We start from the raw sequence: 14102 nt of genomic DNA, 5'->3' as shown, positions 1-14102 counted from the left end.
AATTATAGGTGGAAATTTTCCAAATTTAATGCCAGACATTAATCTGCATATCCAAGAAGCTTAACAAACCTTAAGAGAAACTCAGAGATCCACACTATGACATATTATAATCAAACTGTTGTTAAGACAAGAACAAAGTAGTGGCACCTGGTGGCTCAGTCGGTTAAGTGTCTGCCTTTAGGTCAGGTCATGATCCCAGGGTCCTGGGATTGAGTCCTGTGTCAGGCTCCCTGCTCAGTCTGCTTCTCCCTCTCCATCTGCCCCCTCCCCCTGCCTGTGCTCTCTCTCTCGCTCTCAAATAAATAAAATCTTTAAAAAAAGAAAGCAGCAAAAGAGAAGCAGCTCTTCATATAGAAAACATTCTTAATATAATTAACAGCTTATTTCTCATCAGAACCTATAAAGGCTAGAAGGCAGTAGGGTGACATATTCAGTTTCCTGGTTACAAAAACAAAAACAAATTGCCACCAAAAAATTCTATGTCTGGCAATACTTCAGAAATGAAAGAGGAATCAATATATTCCATTATAAAACCTGGGATAATTTGTTGCTGTGACACCTTCACTTTAAGAAACTCTGAAGGATTTTTAAATATTATATATATATATACATACACATACACATATACATATACATATAGTTATGCTTGAAGAAATGAGAAGAGAATGAAAATGGTACTCTGGAAAATACCTGACACAAAACAAAGCAGTAATAAGGAGAAATTGAAAGACAAAAGATGTATAGGAAATAGCAAAATGGCAAAAGCCAGTCCTCACCAGTTATTACATTAAATATAAATGTAAATACATTAAATACTCTGGTTTGGCAGAGTGGATTTTTAGAAATGATTCAACTATATGTTTTTTTTTTTTTAACAATTGACTCACTTCAAATATAAGGACCCAAGTGGTTTAATGTGAAAAGGATTGCAAGATATTTTATGCAGAGTACCTCTACAAAATAATATAGCTGAAGTAACTATGTTATTGTCATACAACATAGACTTTAAGACAAAAATTGTGCAATAGAAAAGAAGGACATTATATAATCATGAAAGGGTGAATCCATCAAAAAGATAATTACAAACATTTATACACCTAACAGAGCCCCAAAATATATGAAGGAAAAACTGACAGAATTGAGGGGAGACATAGATAATTCAACAGTAGTAGTTGGTGACTTCAGTACCCCACTTTAAATAGTTGATAGGACAAGTACACTGAAGATCAACAAGGAAATAAGGGTTACACAACATTATAAACTCTCATTTACTCTGCTTCATAGACTTGGGTATCTTTTCATAGTGTTATGTCTTCTTCTTCCTTGTGGAGAATAAATTCCTTGAATATTCCTACTACATTTATGCCTCATCCTTGCTATGTTTGTACCTCTTAGTTTATACAGAGCAGGAACTCTGGAAATAAATATTTGATTGCTGAAAAGTGAATCAAGACAAGAGTCAAGTTAGGAAAAAGTGATTATCCACATTTTGGGTAAAGTTAGAATTTTCTGGATAATTTTTTAGTTGTATGTACATGAATGAGAGAATGGATTTGATCCATCCCACTTTAAGTCTTAGATAAATGTATTTTTTTATATAATAGATGTCCTCTTAAGCCTCAGTTTCTTCTTTGTAAAATGGGGATCATGTCATATCGAGTTTTTAGGACTGTGTATGAGACAATGGATGTTCAGCTCCTGGAAGAATACTTGGAATATATTTAACCTTCCATAATTGTTGCTCTTTCTCCCTTTCATTCAAGTTCACAATTATTTGCTACTACAGTGGTTATTTCCCCATTTTCATATGCCTTAATATTTTGGCTAATAGCGATGAGCATATGTAGGTTACAACAATATATATTTTTTTCATTTTTTTAAAGTAATTTTTAAATTTTTTATTAACATATAATGTATTATTAGCCCCAGGGGTACAGGTCTGTGAATTGCCTGGTTTACACACTTCACAGCACTCACCATAGCACATACCTTCCCCAATGTCCATAACCCAACGACCCCTCTCCCTACCCCCTCTCCCCGGCAACCCTCAGTTTGTTTTGTGAGATTAAGAGCCTCTTATGGTTTGTCTCCCTCCCGATCCCATCTTGTTTCATTTATTTCTTTTCTATTCCCCAAACCCCCACATTGCCTCTCAACTTCCTCATATCAGGGAGATCATATGATAATTATCTTTCTCTGATTAACTTATTTCACTAAGCATAATACCCTCTAGTTCCATCCACATCATTGCAAATGGCAAGATTTCATTTTCTTTTGATGGCTGCATAGTATTCCATTGTGTGTGTGTGTGTGTGTGTGTGTGTGTGTGTGTGTGTGTGTGTCTGTGCGCGCGCGCACGCGTGTATCACATCTTTATTCATTCATCTGTTGATGGACATCTAGGTTCTTTCCATAGTTTGGCTATTGTGCACATTGCTGCTATAAACATTCAGGTGTACATGCTTCTTTGGATCACTACATTTGTATCTTTAGGGTAAATACCCAGTAGTGCGATTGCTGGGTCGTAGGGTAGCTCTTTTTTAACTTTTTGAGGAACCTCCATGCTGTTTTCCAGAGTGGTTGCACAAGTCAGGAAATGACAGGTGCTGGCGAGGATGCAGAGAAAGGGGAACCCTCCTACACTGTTGGTGGGAAAACAATATATAATTTAATGTTTAACTCTAATGTATTCTTTTGCTCCCATGTTTAACCTGTGTTAGTTTGCTTTTTCCTTATTAAAGGTTATAGGGGCACCTGGGCGGCTCAGTGTGTTAAGCCTCTGCCTTCGGCTCAGGTCATGATCCCAGTGTCCTGGGATCGAGCCCCACATCGGGCTCTCTTCTTGGCAGGGAGCCTGCTTCCCCCTTCTCTCTGCCTGTCTCTCTGACGACTTGTGATCTCTCTCTCTCTGTCAAATAAATAAAATATTTTTCAAAAGCTGTTACAATTTGCATCTTTTATTATTTTTTTTGAAGTATTACTTATTTTATCATTGCAGTCTGGATTGGTATACACATTGTGAGTAATTCTCTCATAGGTCACTAGACTAATTCTTTGAGACTAGGACCCTTTGGGTGAGCAGATAAAATTTAAATTAGTATTTTCCTCTTTTTCAAAATTTCAAAAGGAGAAATTTAAAATTAAGTCAATAATAATGGATTGCTATATTTACACCTATGTTAGATTGATTAACTATTGATGGCTCTCCCTATTGGTTCAAGTAAGCTGGATCCTGGTTAGTGGCAGAGGAAAGTTATCTCAGATTTTTCCAGACTTTAGGTATTTAGCAAATATAAATTACAAAAACAGGAGAAGACAAATCTTTGAGTGTGTAGTCATTTCCACTGCCTTTTAATTATTTCTCATGGTAAATAACTCTTTCTTGTATTCAGTTTTGCATTGTACACCTCTTAAGGCATATGGCTATTTAGCTATTTCAGCTATCTTGTAGAAACTTATATGATTTCAAATTTCATTATCATGATTTTAACATTTCTAAAAAATAAGCCCCATTCTGTACTAGGTCTGTAAACTGAGAAATGTTTTTATGAAGCTCCCCCTTTGTCCTATGAGGAAATAACTTATTTTTTAGTCTTTTTTGATAGCATTTATAGTATTTTAAAGACGTATTCTCAGAAATCAAAGTGTTACACTAATGTTTTTAATACTGGGACAGGAAAAACATAGGGATTTAGTTTGTTTTAAAAATTGGCAGCAAAATAACTAACAGTGATAAATTTTTTTTTCTCTTCAGGGCCAAGGAATATGAGAGTTTAATGGAAACAAAAAATTCTGGATCTGACTCACCTTATAAAGCAAAGTGAGTATATTACTCTGCATTTTACTTCTATTTTACTGATGTCTGCCTTTATAGAAGTTTATCTGAACTTGTATTCCTATGACCCTAAATTTTATATCTGAAGCCTAGAACTTCATTCTTCTAACACAGTGGTGTCCAGCAGGGAACAGTTGTGGCAGGGGACATTTGGCTATGCTTGGGGATATGTGATCACATTTTGATTATCACAGCTGGGAGAAATGGCACTACTCCTGTCAAGTGCATAGAGACCCGAGGATGCTCTTAAACACTCCTCATTGGGCAAGACTGAAGCAAAGAATTATCTCATCCAAAATGTCAGTAGTGCCCAGGTAGAAAAGTCCTGCTCTTACAGAATAGGTTCTGGCAGCGCTGCGCTGGTTCTTGCTCTGAGGAGCTCTTGTTCAGGACTGTTGCCAATGCCACTTGATAGATGACGATTTAGACTCCACCACTGAGTGTTAGTTTAACTACACAATAGCTAAACAAAACCACCATCATTTTGCTTCTCTCAAAGATATTACCAGTAGAGGTGCAGTGAGGAAGGTACTTAAAAACACTGCTGATGGGACTGCAGGTTATTGTAGTCTTATTGAAAGGCAATGTGAATCAAGAACTTAGAACATCTACTTTAGGCTGCTGAGGGAACTAATGCAAAGTGTACCTGAACATTTATGTACAAAGATGACTATTTTAATATTACTCCTCATAGTGAAAAATTCAAGAAAGAACTTAACTGCCATAAATTGAAGGATATCTGTAACCAGTGGTTAGTGTAGGTATGCTATAGCATTTTGACGCTGCAGTTATTTACATTTAAAACAGAAATATTGTTGCCTGTGAGAAATGAGATAACCGATCAGAAAATTACTTTTATTAATTATTGTTTTGAAACTATTAGTCATTGCCATTCTAAAAGAAAAAAAATTTGTAAAATAGTAAAGAATTTAACAAAATTATCAAGATTATGATGATACTGCATATCTGAAAAACCCAAGAGAATAAAATGAAAAACTAGTAGAAATTAGAGAATCAATTCAGTAAGATGGCTGGTCACCAAATTAGTGTGATAATATTAATAATAGGTAATTTTTAATAAACCTTTGCCTCATTCCAGGCTCCTTACCTGTGCTGACTGACTCTTTTATTTCTAACAATAACTCAATAAATTTCATTAGGGAAGCTGAGCCTTACAGAGGGTGAGTAACTTGCCTTGAGGTTATGCTGTATGTAGTCTACAGAAGTAGTATTTTCTTTTCTTATAATCAGTTAGGAAACATAAACATCATTTACAATAGCAATAAAAAAATAAACTAAAAATAAACTTAAGAAATGCGAAGTCTCCATAAAAACTAAAACCCTTAAAATCCTAACAAAGGGTATTAAAAAAGACTTAAATAATGGAAAGACAAATTATACTCTTGGATAGAAACATGGTATAGTAAATTCTCTAAATTCTCCTACAAATGAAACGTAACCTGATTAAAAGAACTACCTTTTAAAAAATAGAATCATTTTAAAGAATGTATGGAAAAATAAAAGAATTTCTAGGAAAAAATTTAAAAGAAGAATGAGGTAGGTCTGTGCTAACAGATATTTAATAATATTTTGATGGTCCCCTTGTAGTTAAAATAATTTTGCATCAGCACATGAATAAAAATGTAAATTGATGGAAGCAGTTTTTAAAAACAATCTAGAAATAGATTCAAATATTTGAGTAAATTTAATATATGATGTTGGGATAGTGTTTACAAAGATAGCCAGAAGAAGTTGAGCCGTTCCTGGAGGCATGCCCCTATGCAATATAATATAACTTTGCCACTATTCCATCAAGAGGTGAACTCTCTTTCCTTTCCTCTTGAATTTGTTCTGGCCTTTTGACTTGTTCTGACTACTATGGAAGTGATAGGTGATAACAAGACTTGGCCATAGAGGTCTTGAGCCTTCTGCTTTCAACCTCACTTTCTTGCTCTGCTGTGATTGCCCTGTAAGGAAGCTTGGGTCAGCCCTCTTGAGCATAAAGCATCACTTAATCATGGTGATAATCCTTTTAATATGTTGTTGAATTCATTTTGTTTGTTCTGTTGAGGATTTTTTAATTAATGTTCATGTGGGATATCAAGTCTTATTAAGCCTCTGCTTGTGTTACTTTGCTTATGTCCCATTGACCAAAGCAAGTCATTTCACCAAGTCCAGAGTCACTGTAGGAGACTGTACAAGTCTTGGATATCAAGACAATTCAAGGGGAGCCTTTACTTAACAGTCTATTACAGAACTTTCTCTGGATTCACCTAACTGGCTACTCTTTTTCAGTATCTTTTGCTTGGTTCTTTCTTGTCTCCTTGACCTCCAACATCTGCATGCCTTTGTCTTGAGAATTGAAATGCAGAATTATTCCCTTGGCAATCTTACTCAGTTTTATAACTTTAAACATTTAGTCACTGATGGGTTTTAAATATATGACGCTACCCCAGTCCTCTCCTCAGAGCTCCAGACTCATATATCCAGCTTCCTGCTTAGTATTTCCGCATGGATAACCCACCCACAGGGGTTCAGGTAGACCCCTCCTGAAATTTTCTCCCAAAGCTTACCCCTCATATTTTTTGCTCATCTTTAGGAAATGGTAAGTCCATCCTTTGAGATTAAAATCTTGAAAGTCATCCTGTCTTTCTTTTCATTTCATTTTTGCTCCATCAACAAATTCTGTTGGCTCTATCTTTAAAATATATTCAGGATCTGACCACTATTCATTACCTTCATAGTAACTACTGTAGTCTAACCTATGATCATCTCTCATCTGGGTTATTGTAGTAGCCTCCTAATTAGTCTTAAACTGGTTCTGCTTTTCCTTACTACAGTCTGTAGGTCACTGGGCAACCAGGATGTTCCTTTAAATTATAAACCTAGAAAAAAATGTCAGTAGCTATAGAAGCATAATTTTTCAGTGTCTCCAAATCCTCACATAGAAACAAGATAAATAGTTAAAACTAAAAACCCATGGCAGCATTTACAAAAAACCCGCATTACCAGATAGCTCCAAGAAATCCAAAAAACAAGTAAATCCAAACAGCCACAAGACTTGCGTGGCATTTACATCAGTGTGAAAGAAAACAAAAAGAAACAACTGAGATAACATTTGTAAAGAAAGGAAAAGAACTCCCAAATAACTAATGTTTTCACTGCAAAGTATAGGGAACCAATTTGACAAAAGCACGTGAATCACATTTTCATATTTTATTATGTTCAGTTAGCCACTGAACATGTTTTTGATGTAGTGTCCAGTGATCCTTAGTTACATATAACACACAGTGCACATAACAACACATGCCCTCCTTATTCCTTACACCATAAACAAAGATAAAAACGCAAAATGGTTGAAAGACCTCAATGTGAGACAGAAACCTATCAAAATTCTAGAGAACGTAGGCAGTAACTATTTGATATCAACCACAGTAACTTCTTTCAAGACACATCTTCAAAGACAAGGGAAACAAAAGCAAAAATGAACTTTTAGGATTTCATCAAGATAAAATGTTCTGCACAGCAAAGGAAACAGTCAACAAAACTAAGAGGCAACCCACAAAATTGGAGATGATATTTGCAAATGACATTACAGATAAAGGGCTGGTATCCAAGATCTATAAAGAACTTATCAAACTCAACACTCAAAAAAAAAAAAAAAAAAAAAAGTCAAAAAATGGGCAGAAGACATGAACAGACACTTCTCCAAAGAAGACACACAAATGGCTAACAGACACATGTAAAAATGCTCCACATCACTGGCCGTCAGGGAATTACAAATGAAAACCACAATGAGACACCACCTTACACCAGTTAGAACAGCAAAATTAACAAGACAGGGAACAACAAATGTTGGTGAGGATGTGGAGAAAGGGGAACCCTCTTCCACTGTTGGTGGGAATGCAAGCTGGTACAGCCACTCTGGAAAACAGCATGGAGGTTCCTCAGAAAGTTGAAAATAGAGCTACCCTATGGCCTGGCAATTGCACTACTAGGTATTTACACCAAAGATACAGATATAGTGAAAAGAAGGGGCACTTGCACCCCAGTGTTCATAGCAGCAACGTCCATAATACCCAAACTGTGGAAGGAGCCAAGATGCCCTTCAACAGATGAATAGATAAAGAAGATGTGGTCCAGTTTCTGCAAAGAAGACATCCACATGGCCAACAGACACATGAAGAAGTACTCAACATCACTCGGCCTCAGGAAAATACAAATCAAAACCACAGTGAGATACCACCTCACACCAGTCAGAATGGCTAATATTAACCTGTCAGGAAACAACAGGTGTTGGTGAGGATGCAGAGAAAGGGGATCCCTCCTACAGTGTTAGTGGGGATGCAAACTAATGCAGCCACTCTGGAAGAAAGATTCCTCAGATAGTTAAAAATAGAGCTACCCTATGACCCAGGAATCGCATACTGGGTATTTACCCTAAGGATACAAATGTAGTGATCCAAAGAGGCACATGTACCTGAATGTTTATAGCAACAATGTCCACAAAGAACCTAGATGTCCATCAACAGATGAATGGATAAAGATGTGAGGTATCTATATATCTATATATAGATATATGTATATATAAAATGAAATACTGTGCAGCCATCAAAACCCCTGAAATCCTTCCATTTGCAATGACATGGGTGGAACTAGAAGGTATTAGACTAAGTGAAATAAGTCAGTCAGAGAAAGACAATTATCATAGGATCTCTCTTATGTGAGGAATTTAAGAGGCAGGGCGAGGGGTTGTTGGGGGAAAGGAGGGAAAAAGTTAAAGAAGATGGGACCAGGGAGGGGGCCATACCATAAGAGACTCTTAATCTCAGGAAACAAACTGAGGGTTGCTGGAGGTGGGGTGGGGCGGGGGGAGGAATAGGGTGGCTGGGTGATGGATATTGGGGAGGGTATGTGCTGTGGTGAATGCTGTGAATTGTGTAAGACTGATGAATCACAGACCTGTACCCCTGAAACAAATAATACATTATATGTTAATAAAAATTTAAAAAAAAAAAGACTCAAAGACTGCCAGTGTTTTTTAAAAGGAATCAGTAGCCAACTTAAAAGTTTTCTACTGGACAAAGATAGGACAGTTTGAGCTTCCAAAAGTAAAATTATTATAACTAATTGAACTTGGTAACCTGATAGTAGATGAACTGTTTCTTTATTAAATTATTGTAACTAATAAATGAAAATTATTCTTTTTCTCCTCCTCCAGTTACCCCTCCCCTTTCCAGAAAAATTTAATCCTGAAGTCATTAGATGAGAGAACTGAAGCAGCCATCTGCACCAGGGAGATGGCTGGAGGTAGCAGTGGCACAGTGAGGGATGGCAGACCCTGAGTTGACTGAGGTGGACAGTCAAGCAGGAGTAAGAGGGGTGGCCAGATGTGGAGGCTCAGAGCACAGCCAGAGCCCTAAGGGGGCTTCTATGTGAGATGGGCACCAAGCCTGGTGTGGTGAGTCAGAGCAGAATGAGGACAGCCCCTCTGTGGATGGGTATCTGGGCACAATCTGTCAGAGCCCAAATAAAGAGGGAAGTCTGACAAAGGCCATTGAAACCCAAGCAGGGTGAGAAAGCATTACCACCCAGACTGGGAAGTCAGAGCCCAAGGGGACATAATAGCATGAGTATAGAAACAAAGATGGGAGGCACCTGGGTGCCTCATTCAGTTAAGCACCAGCCTTAGACTCAGGTCATGATCTTGGAGTCCTGGGATCTAGTCCCATGTCAGGCTCCCTTCTTAGCAGGAAGTCTGCTTCTCCCTCGACCCTTACCCTGCTCATTTTTTTTCCCTCTCTCTCTCAAATAAATCATAAAATCTTGAAAGAAAGAAAGAGAGAGAGAAAGAAAGGAAGGAAGAAAAAGGAAGAAAGGAAGGAAGGGTGGGTGGATGGGTGATAAATTACATGTGGGGAATTGGTCAAATATATTAGATAAAGTTAAGAATGATGAAAGGCAGATTGCTCACTGTTGGAGAAGAGTTAAAAATATCCAGGGACAATAGAAAGATCCTGTAGCAAATTGGAATTATAGGTATTGGTTTTAATTGTATTTTCCAATATATAGAAATAGAAATATAGATCTATATAGAAATATAGATGTAAATGTGTAGGGATATATATGATATATATTTTAAATATTTATTTATAAAATAATATACACGTTTCCTAGCTCTTTCCACTGAGAGCGAGGGCCTGGCAATAGCAACATCCTGATGGCAGTGAACACATCAAGTACACCCATGTAAGTGAAGGCAAGGTGGTTCCTTAAAAGGGATAGATGGGTTCTTTTTCTACAAGAAGGGATGCTGGCAGGTAAAAATGAAAGGTGTGCAATGTAGGAGGCAGTGTATGTTCACGGATTTTTTTCATCTTATGTAGAGATTTCTTAGGCTCTTATATTTCGAAATAAAGCCTTCAACATATTACTTAAAAATAGAAGGGGAACCAATTGCCCTGCATATAGACTATGTACCTTTCAAATCGAGAAAGTGAAAGAAAAAATTGTTAATGTGTTCATGTCTTCCTGTCCATCGTACTAAAGAGCAACATTTCCTAAAGTGGGCCCAATCTCCTTACATTTTTCAGTTCATCCTGGTGATCCTAATGAACCGACCAAAACTTGATTGTGATACAGATTAGGGCTTCTTACAGAAATTTATTTACATTTCACATTTACCAATGACACAGTTGAAGTTGGAGTTGTTGTGGGAATTAATGTTTAAGTTTTGAGAAGAAAGTATTTGACCTTACAATATTCTCCACAAAGCTATTTATCTGACAGATAATATTCATGTTCTAGGCTAGGAGTTACAAAGCCTCTACTTTTTCTTTTCATGCTAGAAAATTTTTCTGCCAGAAGTAACTCAGATAACAATTTCTGTACTAAAAACTGCACCCTCTAAACAGCTTCTTTTCTTCCCCTATAGGGAAAATATAATTTTCCTGACAGTCTGTAATTATTCATAGTATGAATCAAAATCTGATGGTTTTCTCCTTGAGAGGGGCTATATTATTTGTGGTACTTCTGTGGAGGCAGGGAATGAAACAGAGTTTTATCTCATGTTACCAAAGCATCCCCTTGATTTGGCATTCTTCCTTGAAGGGTAGGTTCATATGAATCCCAGATTTGATTTACCTCAGGGTGAAATACAAGCCTCTTGTATTCTGTGAATTAAAATGGTCCTTTTGCCTCCCTAAGTACCCCTGGTTTTCAGTGGAATGTGACCATTCTTGGTAAGAATACTGCTAGATTCATATGCATCCATGGCGATGGCTGGATATTTAGTTACATGGTGTGCAGGCTTTATTCAGCCAAAAGCTGAAGTGGCTACTTATCTATCACACGATAAAGTTCGCTGCCAATATTCCTCAACATGATAAGGTCAGTAACTTTAATCGGATGGGACTTCAGCCCATATTCGATTGAAAGGGAAAAGAAGTATGTTGTTCTTATTCTATTTCTGTGTTTTTTATATTCCCTTTTTCCTTTTGTTGGATTGAGACCTTCTGTCAATGAATAGTAATAATAGTTGGTCATTTATTGAATGTCTACTTTACTCCTGAATGATGTTAGGTACATTACATTAATTACTTTCAATCTTTAAAAGGTGTTAGGTACATTACATTAATTGCTTTCAATCTTCAAAAGCTCTGAAAGGGGAAAAAATATACATGTATATATTTACATGTAATATAAATATGTATTATTCTATGGTATTGTTTATTTGTGAATAAAATGTCCTTATTGAATTGATTAATATGGTTTGGATACAAAAGCATGAGATTTGAGGACCAAAGGGCTAGTCCTAGTAATAACTTTTAACCAGTTGTGAGACCTTGGGAAAATCGTTGAATTTGTCTGAGCCTTAGTTTCTTCATTTTTCAAATGGGAAAAATACTAATGGACATTGTTTTCATAGGATTACATAAAATCATGTACATTAATGTATTTTGTAACCTATGAAGTTATGGATATTATTAAGATTAGAGAAGAAATTTTTTCTTAGTACACTAATCATTAAGCATCTTTTGAGTGCATTTATGTTAACATATTAGGTGCTGTGGATAGGCAGTGAACAGGTAGACAGGAGCCCTCTTTCATGCAGTTAAGACTGTGCTTCTGCACTGTCCAATAAAATAGCTTCTAGCCACAAGTGGGCATTTAAATCATTAAGATTAAATACAACATAAGGGGCACCTGGGTGATTCATTTGGTTAAACATCTGACTCGTGATTTAGGCCTAGATAATGATCTCAGGGTTGTGAGATCAAGCCCTGCAAAGGGCTCTGTGCTGAGCATGAAGCCTGCTTAAGATTCTCTCTCTGGGGGGGGGGGGGGAAGATTCTCTCTCTGCCCTTCACCACCCCCAAACCCCGCTTGCACAGCCTCTCATAAACATAAATAAATAAATAAATAAATAAAACTTAAAATTTAGCTCCTCAGTGATACTAACTATACTTCAGGTGCATAATGGCCACATTTGCCTAGCAGCCACCATAGTGGGCAGTACAGATACAGGACATTCCCATTATTGCTAAAAGTTCTGTTGCAAACCTCTCCATGGGAAAGACTTGTGATGAGTGATTTAAAGGACTAGTCAAATCAGAAAAAGCAATGTCTGAGCTGAAAACTCAGGGATAAGTAGAAATTTTCTAGATAATGTGGAGTTGAGGAAAGCATTTCAGAAGGAATGAAAGAAGAGTGTTTGCAAAGACACTGAAGGGGAAGAAGAGGGTGATTTTGATAGAAGGACTCCATGTACACAGATTCTGTGTGGCAGGATTAGCCCTACATAGGAGGAATTAGTCTTCCTTGATTGTAATAGGAGAAGCAAAGGAAGGTATGGCTGAGATGCAGATAGGTTTGTAGATTTTGTGGCAGAAAGTGAGGATTTTCCTGTTCCAGTAGTTCCATTTTCATTCTGAAGTGTAAGATCTTTTTTTGAAAGCAAGAGGGGAAAGGAAATGATGGAGTTTTGAAGAGAATGGATAACGTGTGAAGCAAGTCTTTGTGGAGAATGGGAGAGTGAGGATGCTAAATGGATTCACTAAGACCCTGAATGTGTGTGTGGTCATACCAAGATCAGAGATGGAAAGGCTGGCAGATGTTCATTATCCAGCCAACTAAATTAATACATCAAGACACTGAGAATGGTGCCTACAGAAAGAGTTAAACATTAGTGACTATTACCACTGCTGGGGTTTGGCTAGTAGGAGTAACAAACAGAACAGCAGAGAGGGAATGTAGCATGCTTGCCAGAAAGTGACTATAATGATGGCCTACAGAATCTATCATAGGTAAAAATGGAAGTGAGACAACAGGAGGGTGATGTATAGGGGAGAAGTGGAGAGGTCTGGGAGTGTGTCTGGTGAATATCTGTTGGTGGGCTACTTAAGCAAATAAGTGGAAAGGAGAGGATTGCTCAGAATGAGGTATATGAAACAGAAGAAGGAAGGGCTACAAAGAAATATTACACATACTTCACTCATGAAAGAATCCCACAGTCTAAGTAATGTGTGTTATTTCCTGGTGAAAAGCAAATAATTGCTCCGTTGCCTAAGTAAATGACATCATCAGTGGCAGGCAATCCCCAAATGGCTTGTAAACTGAAACATGGGGAGTTTGACATTTTGAGAGTTTATAATGCTTACAACATGATATCCAAGTCTACCTTGAAGATTTAAATCAAAATATGAAAACCCAGAGTTTCTTAAACTCATTTTCTCTGCCCGCATAGTCTCACCTTCTCCCCATCTGCAGTTCTGTTCTAGTTTAAGTGTCACACAGAAACTGATGGTAGCTATTGTTCTAGCTAATCTACTGTCCTCTAGTTTTATTTTGTGCCATGAGGACTAGGTCGATATTCATGAATTTAAGTAATATCAGCTTGAGGAGTGGTTTGTTTGTTCCTCCTCAGAGCTGCTCTGTGAAGCAGTTTCTAATACAATAATGAAAGTAACTTTTGTTTCAAAACATTGAGGAAAATGAAATATTATAGTCTAATTCATTAAAGTCATTCTTCCCTTTCATTTTATTTTGAAGGCTTCAGCGATTAGCTAAAGATCTTCTAAAACAACTACAAGTACAAGACAGTGGCTCATGGGCAAACAATAAAGTTTCTGCTTTAGATCGGACCCTAGGCGAGATCACTAGAATTTTGGAAAAAAAGGTATGTAACTAATCTTTTGCCTTGCTTGGCCTTAATATTTGTGGTTCTTTCTCACTATGACAAGGCATACATAGGACTATAAGGCTGACT

At 37.0% G+C, this 14102-nt stretch overlaps 1 protein-coding gene across 1 annotated transcript in view; it reads left to right on the top strand.

Moving 5' to 3' along the window:
• Window positions 1–14102, top strand: part of SCAPER (S-phase cyclin A associated protein in the ER) — a 473451-nt gene that overhangs the window by 226437 nt on the left and 232912 nt on the right. The window contains exons 22-23 of the mRNA XM_080809794.1: window positions 3755–3820; window positions 13886–14012. Coding sequence (XP_080665920.1) covers window positions 3755–3820; window positions 13886–14012 — 193 coding nt within the window. The remainder of the gene's footprint in view (window positions 1–3754; window positions 3821–13885; window positions 14013–14102) is intronic.

The sequence above is a fragment of the Martes martes genome, assembly GCF_963455335.1.
Source record: "Martes martes genome assembly, chromosome: 7".
NCBI classification, from domain to species: domain Eukaryota; kingdom Metazoa; phylum Chordata; class Mammalia; order Carnivora; family Mustelidae; genus Martes; species Martes martes.
This window is presented reverse-complemented; position numbering and strand designations above follow the sequence as displayed.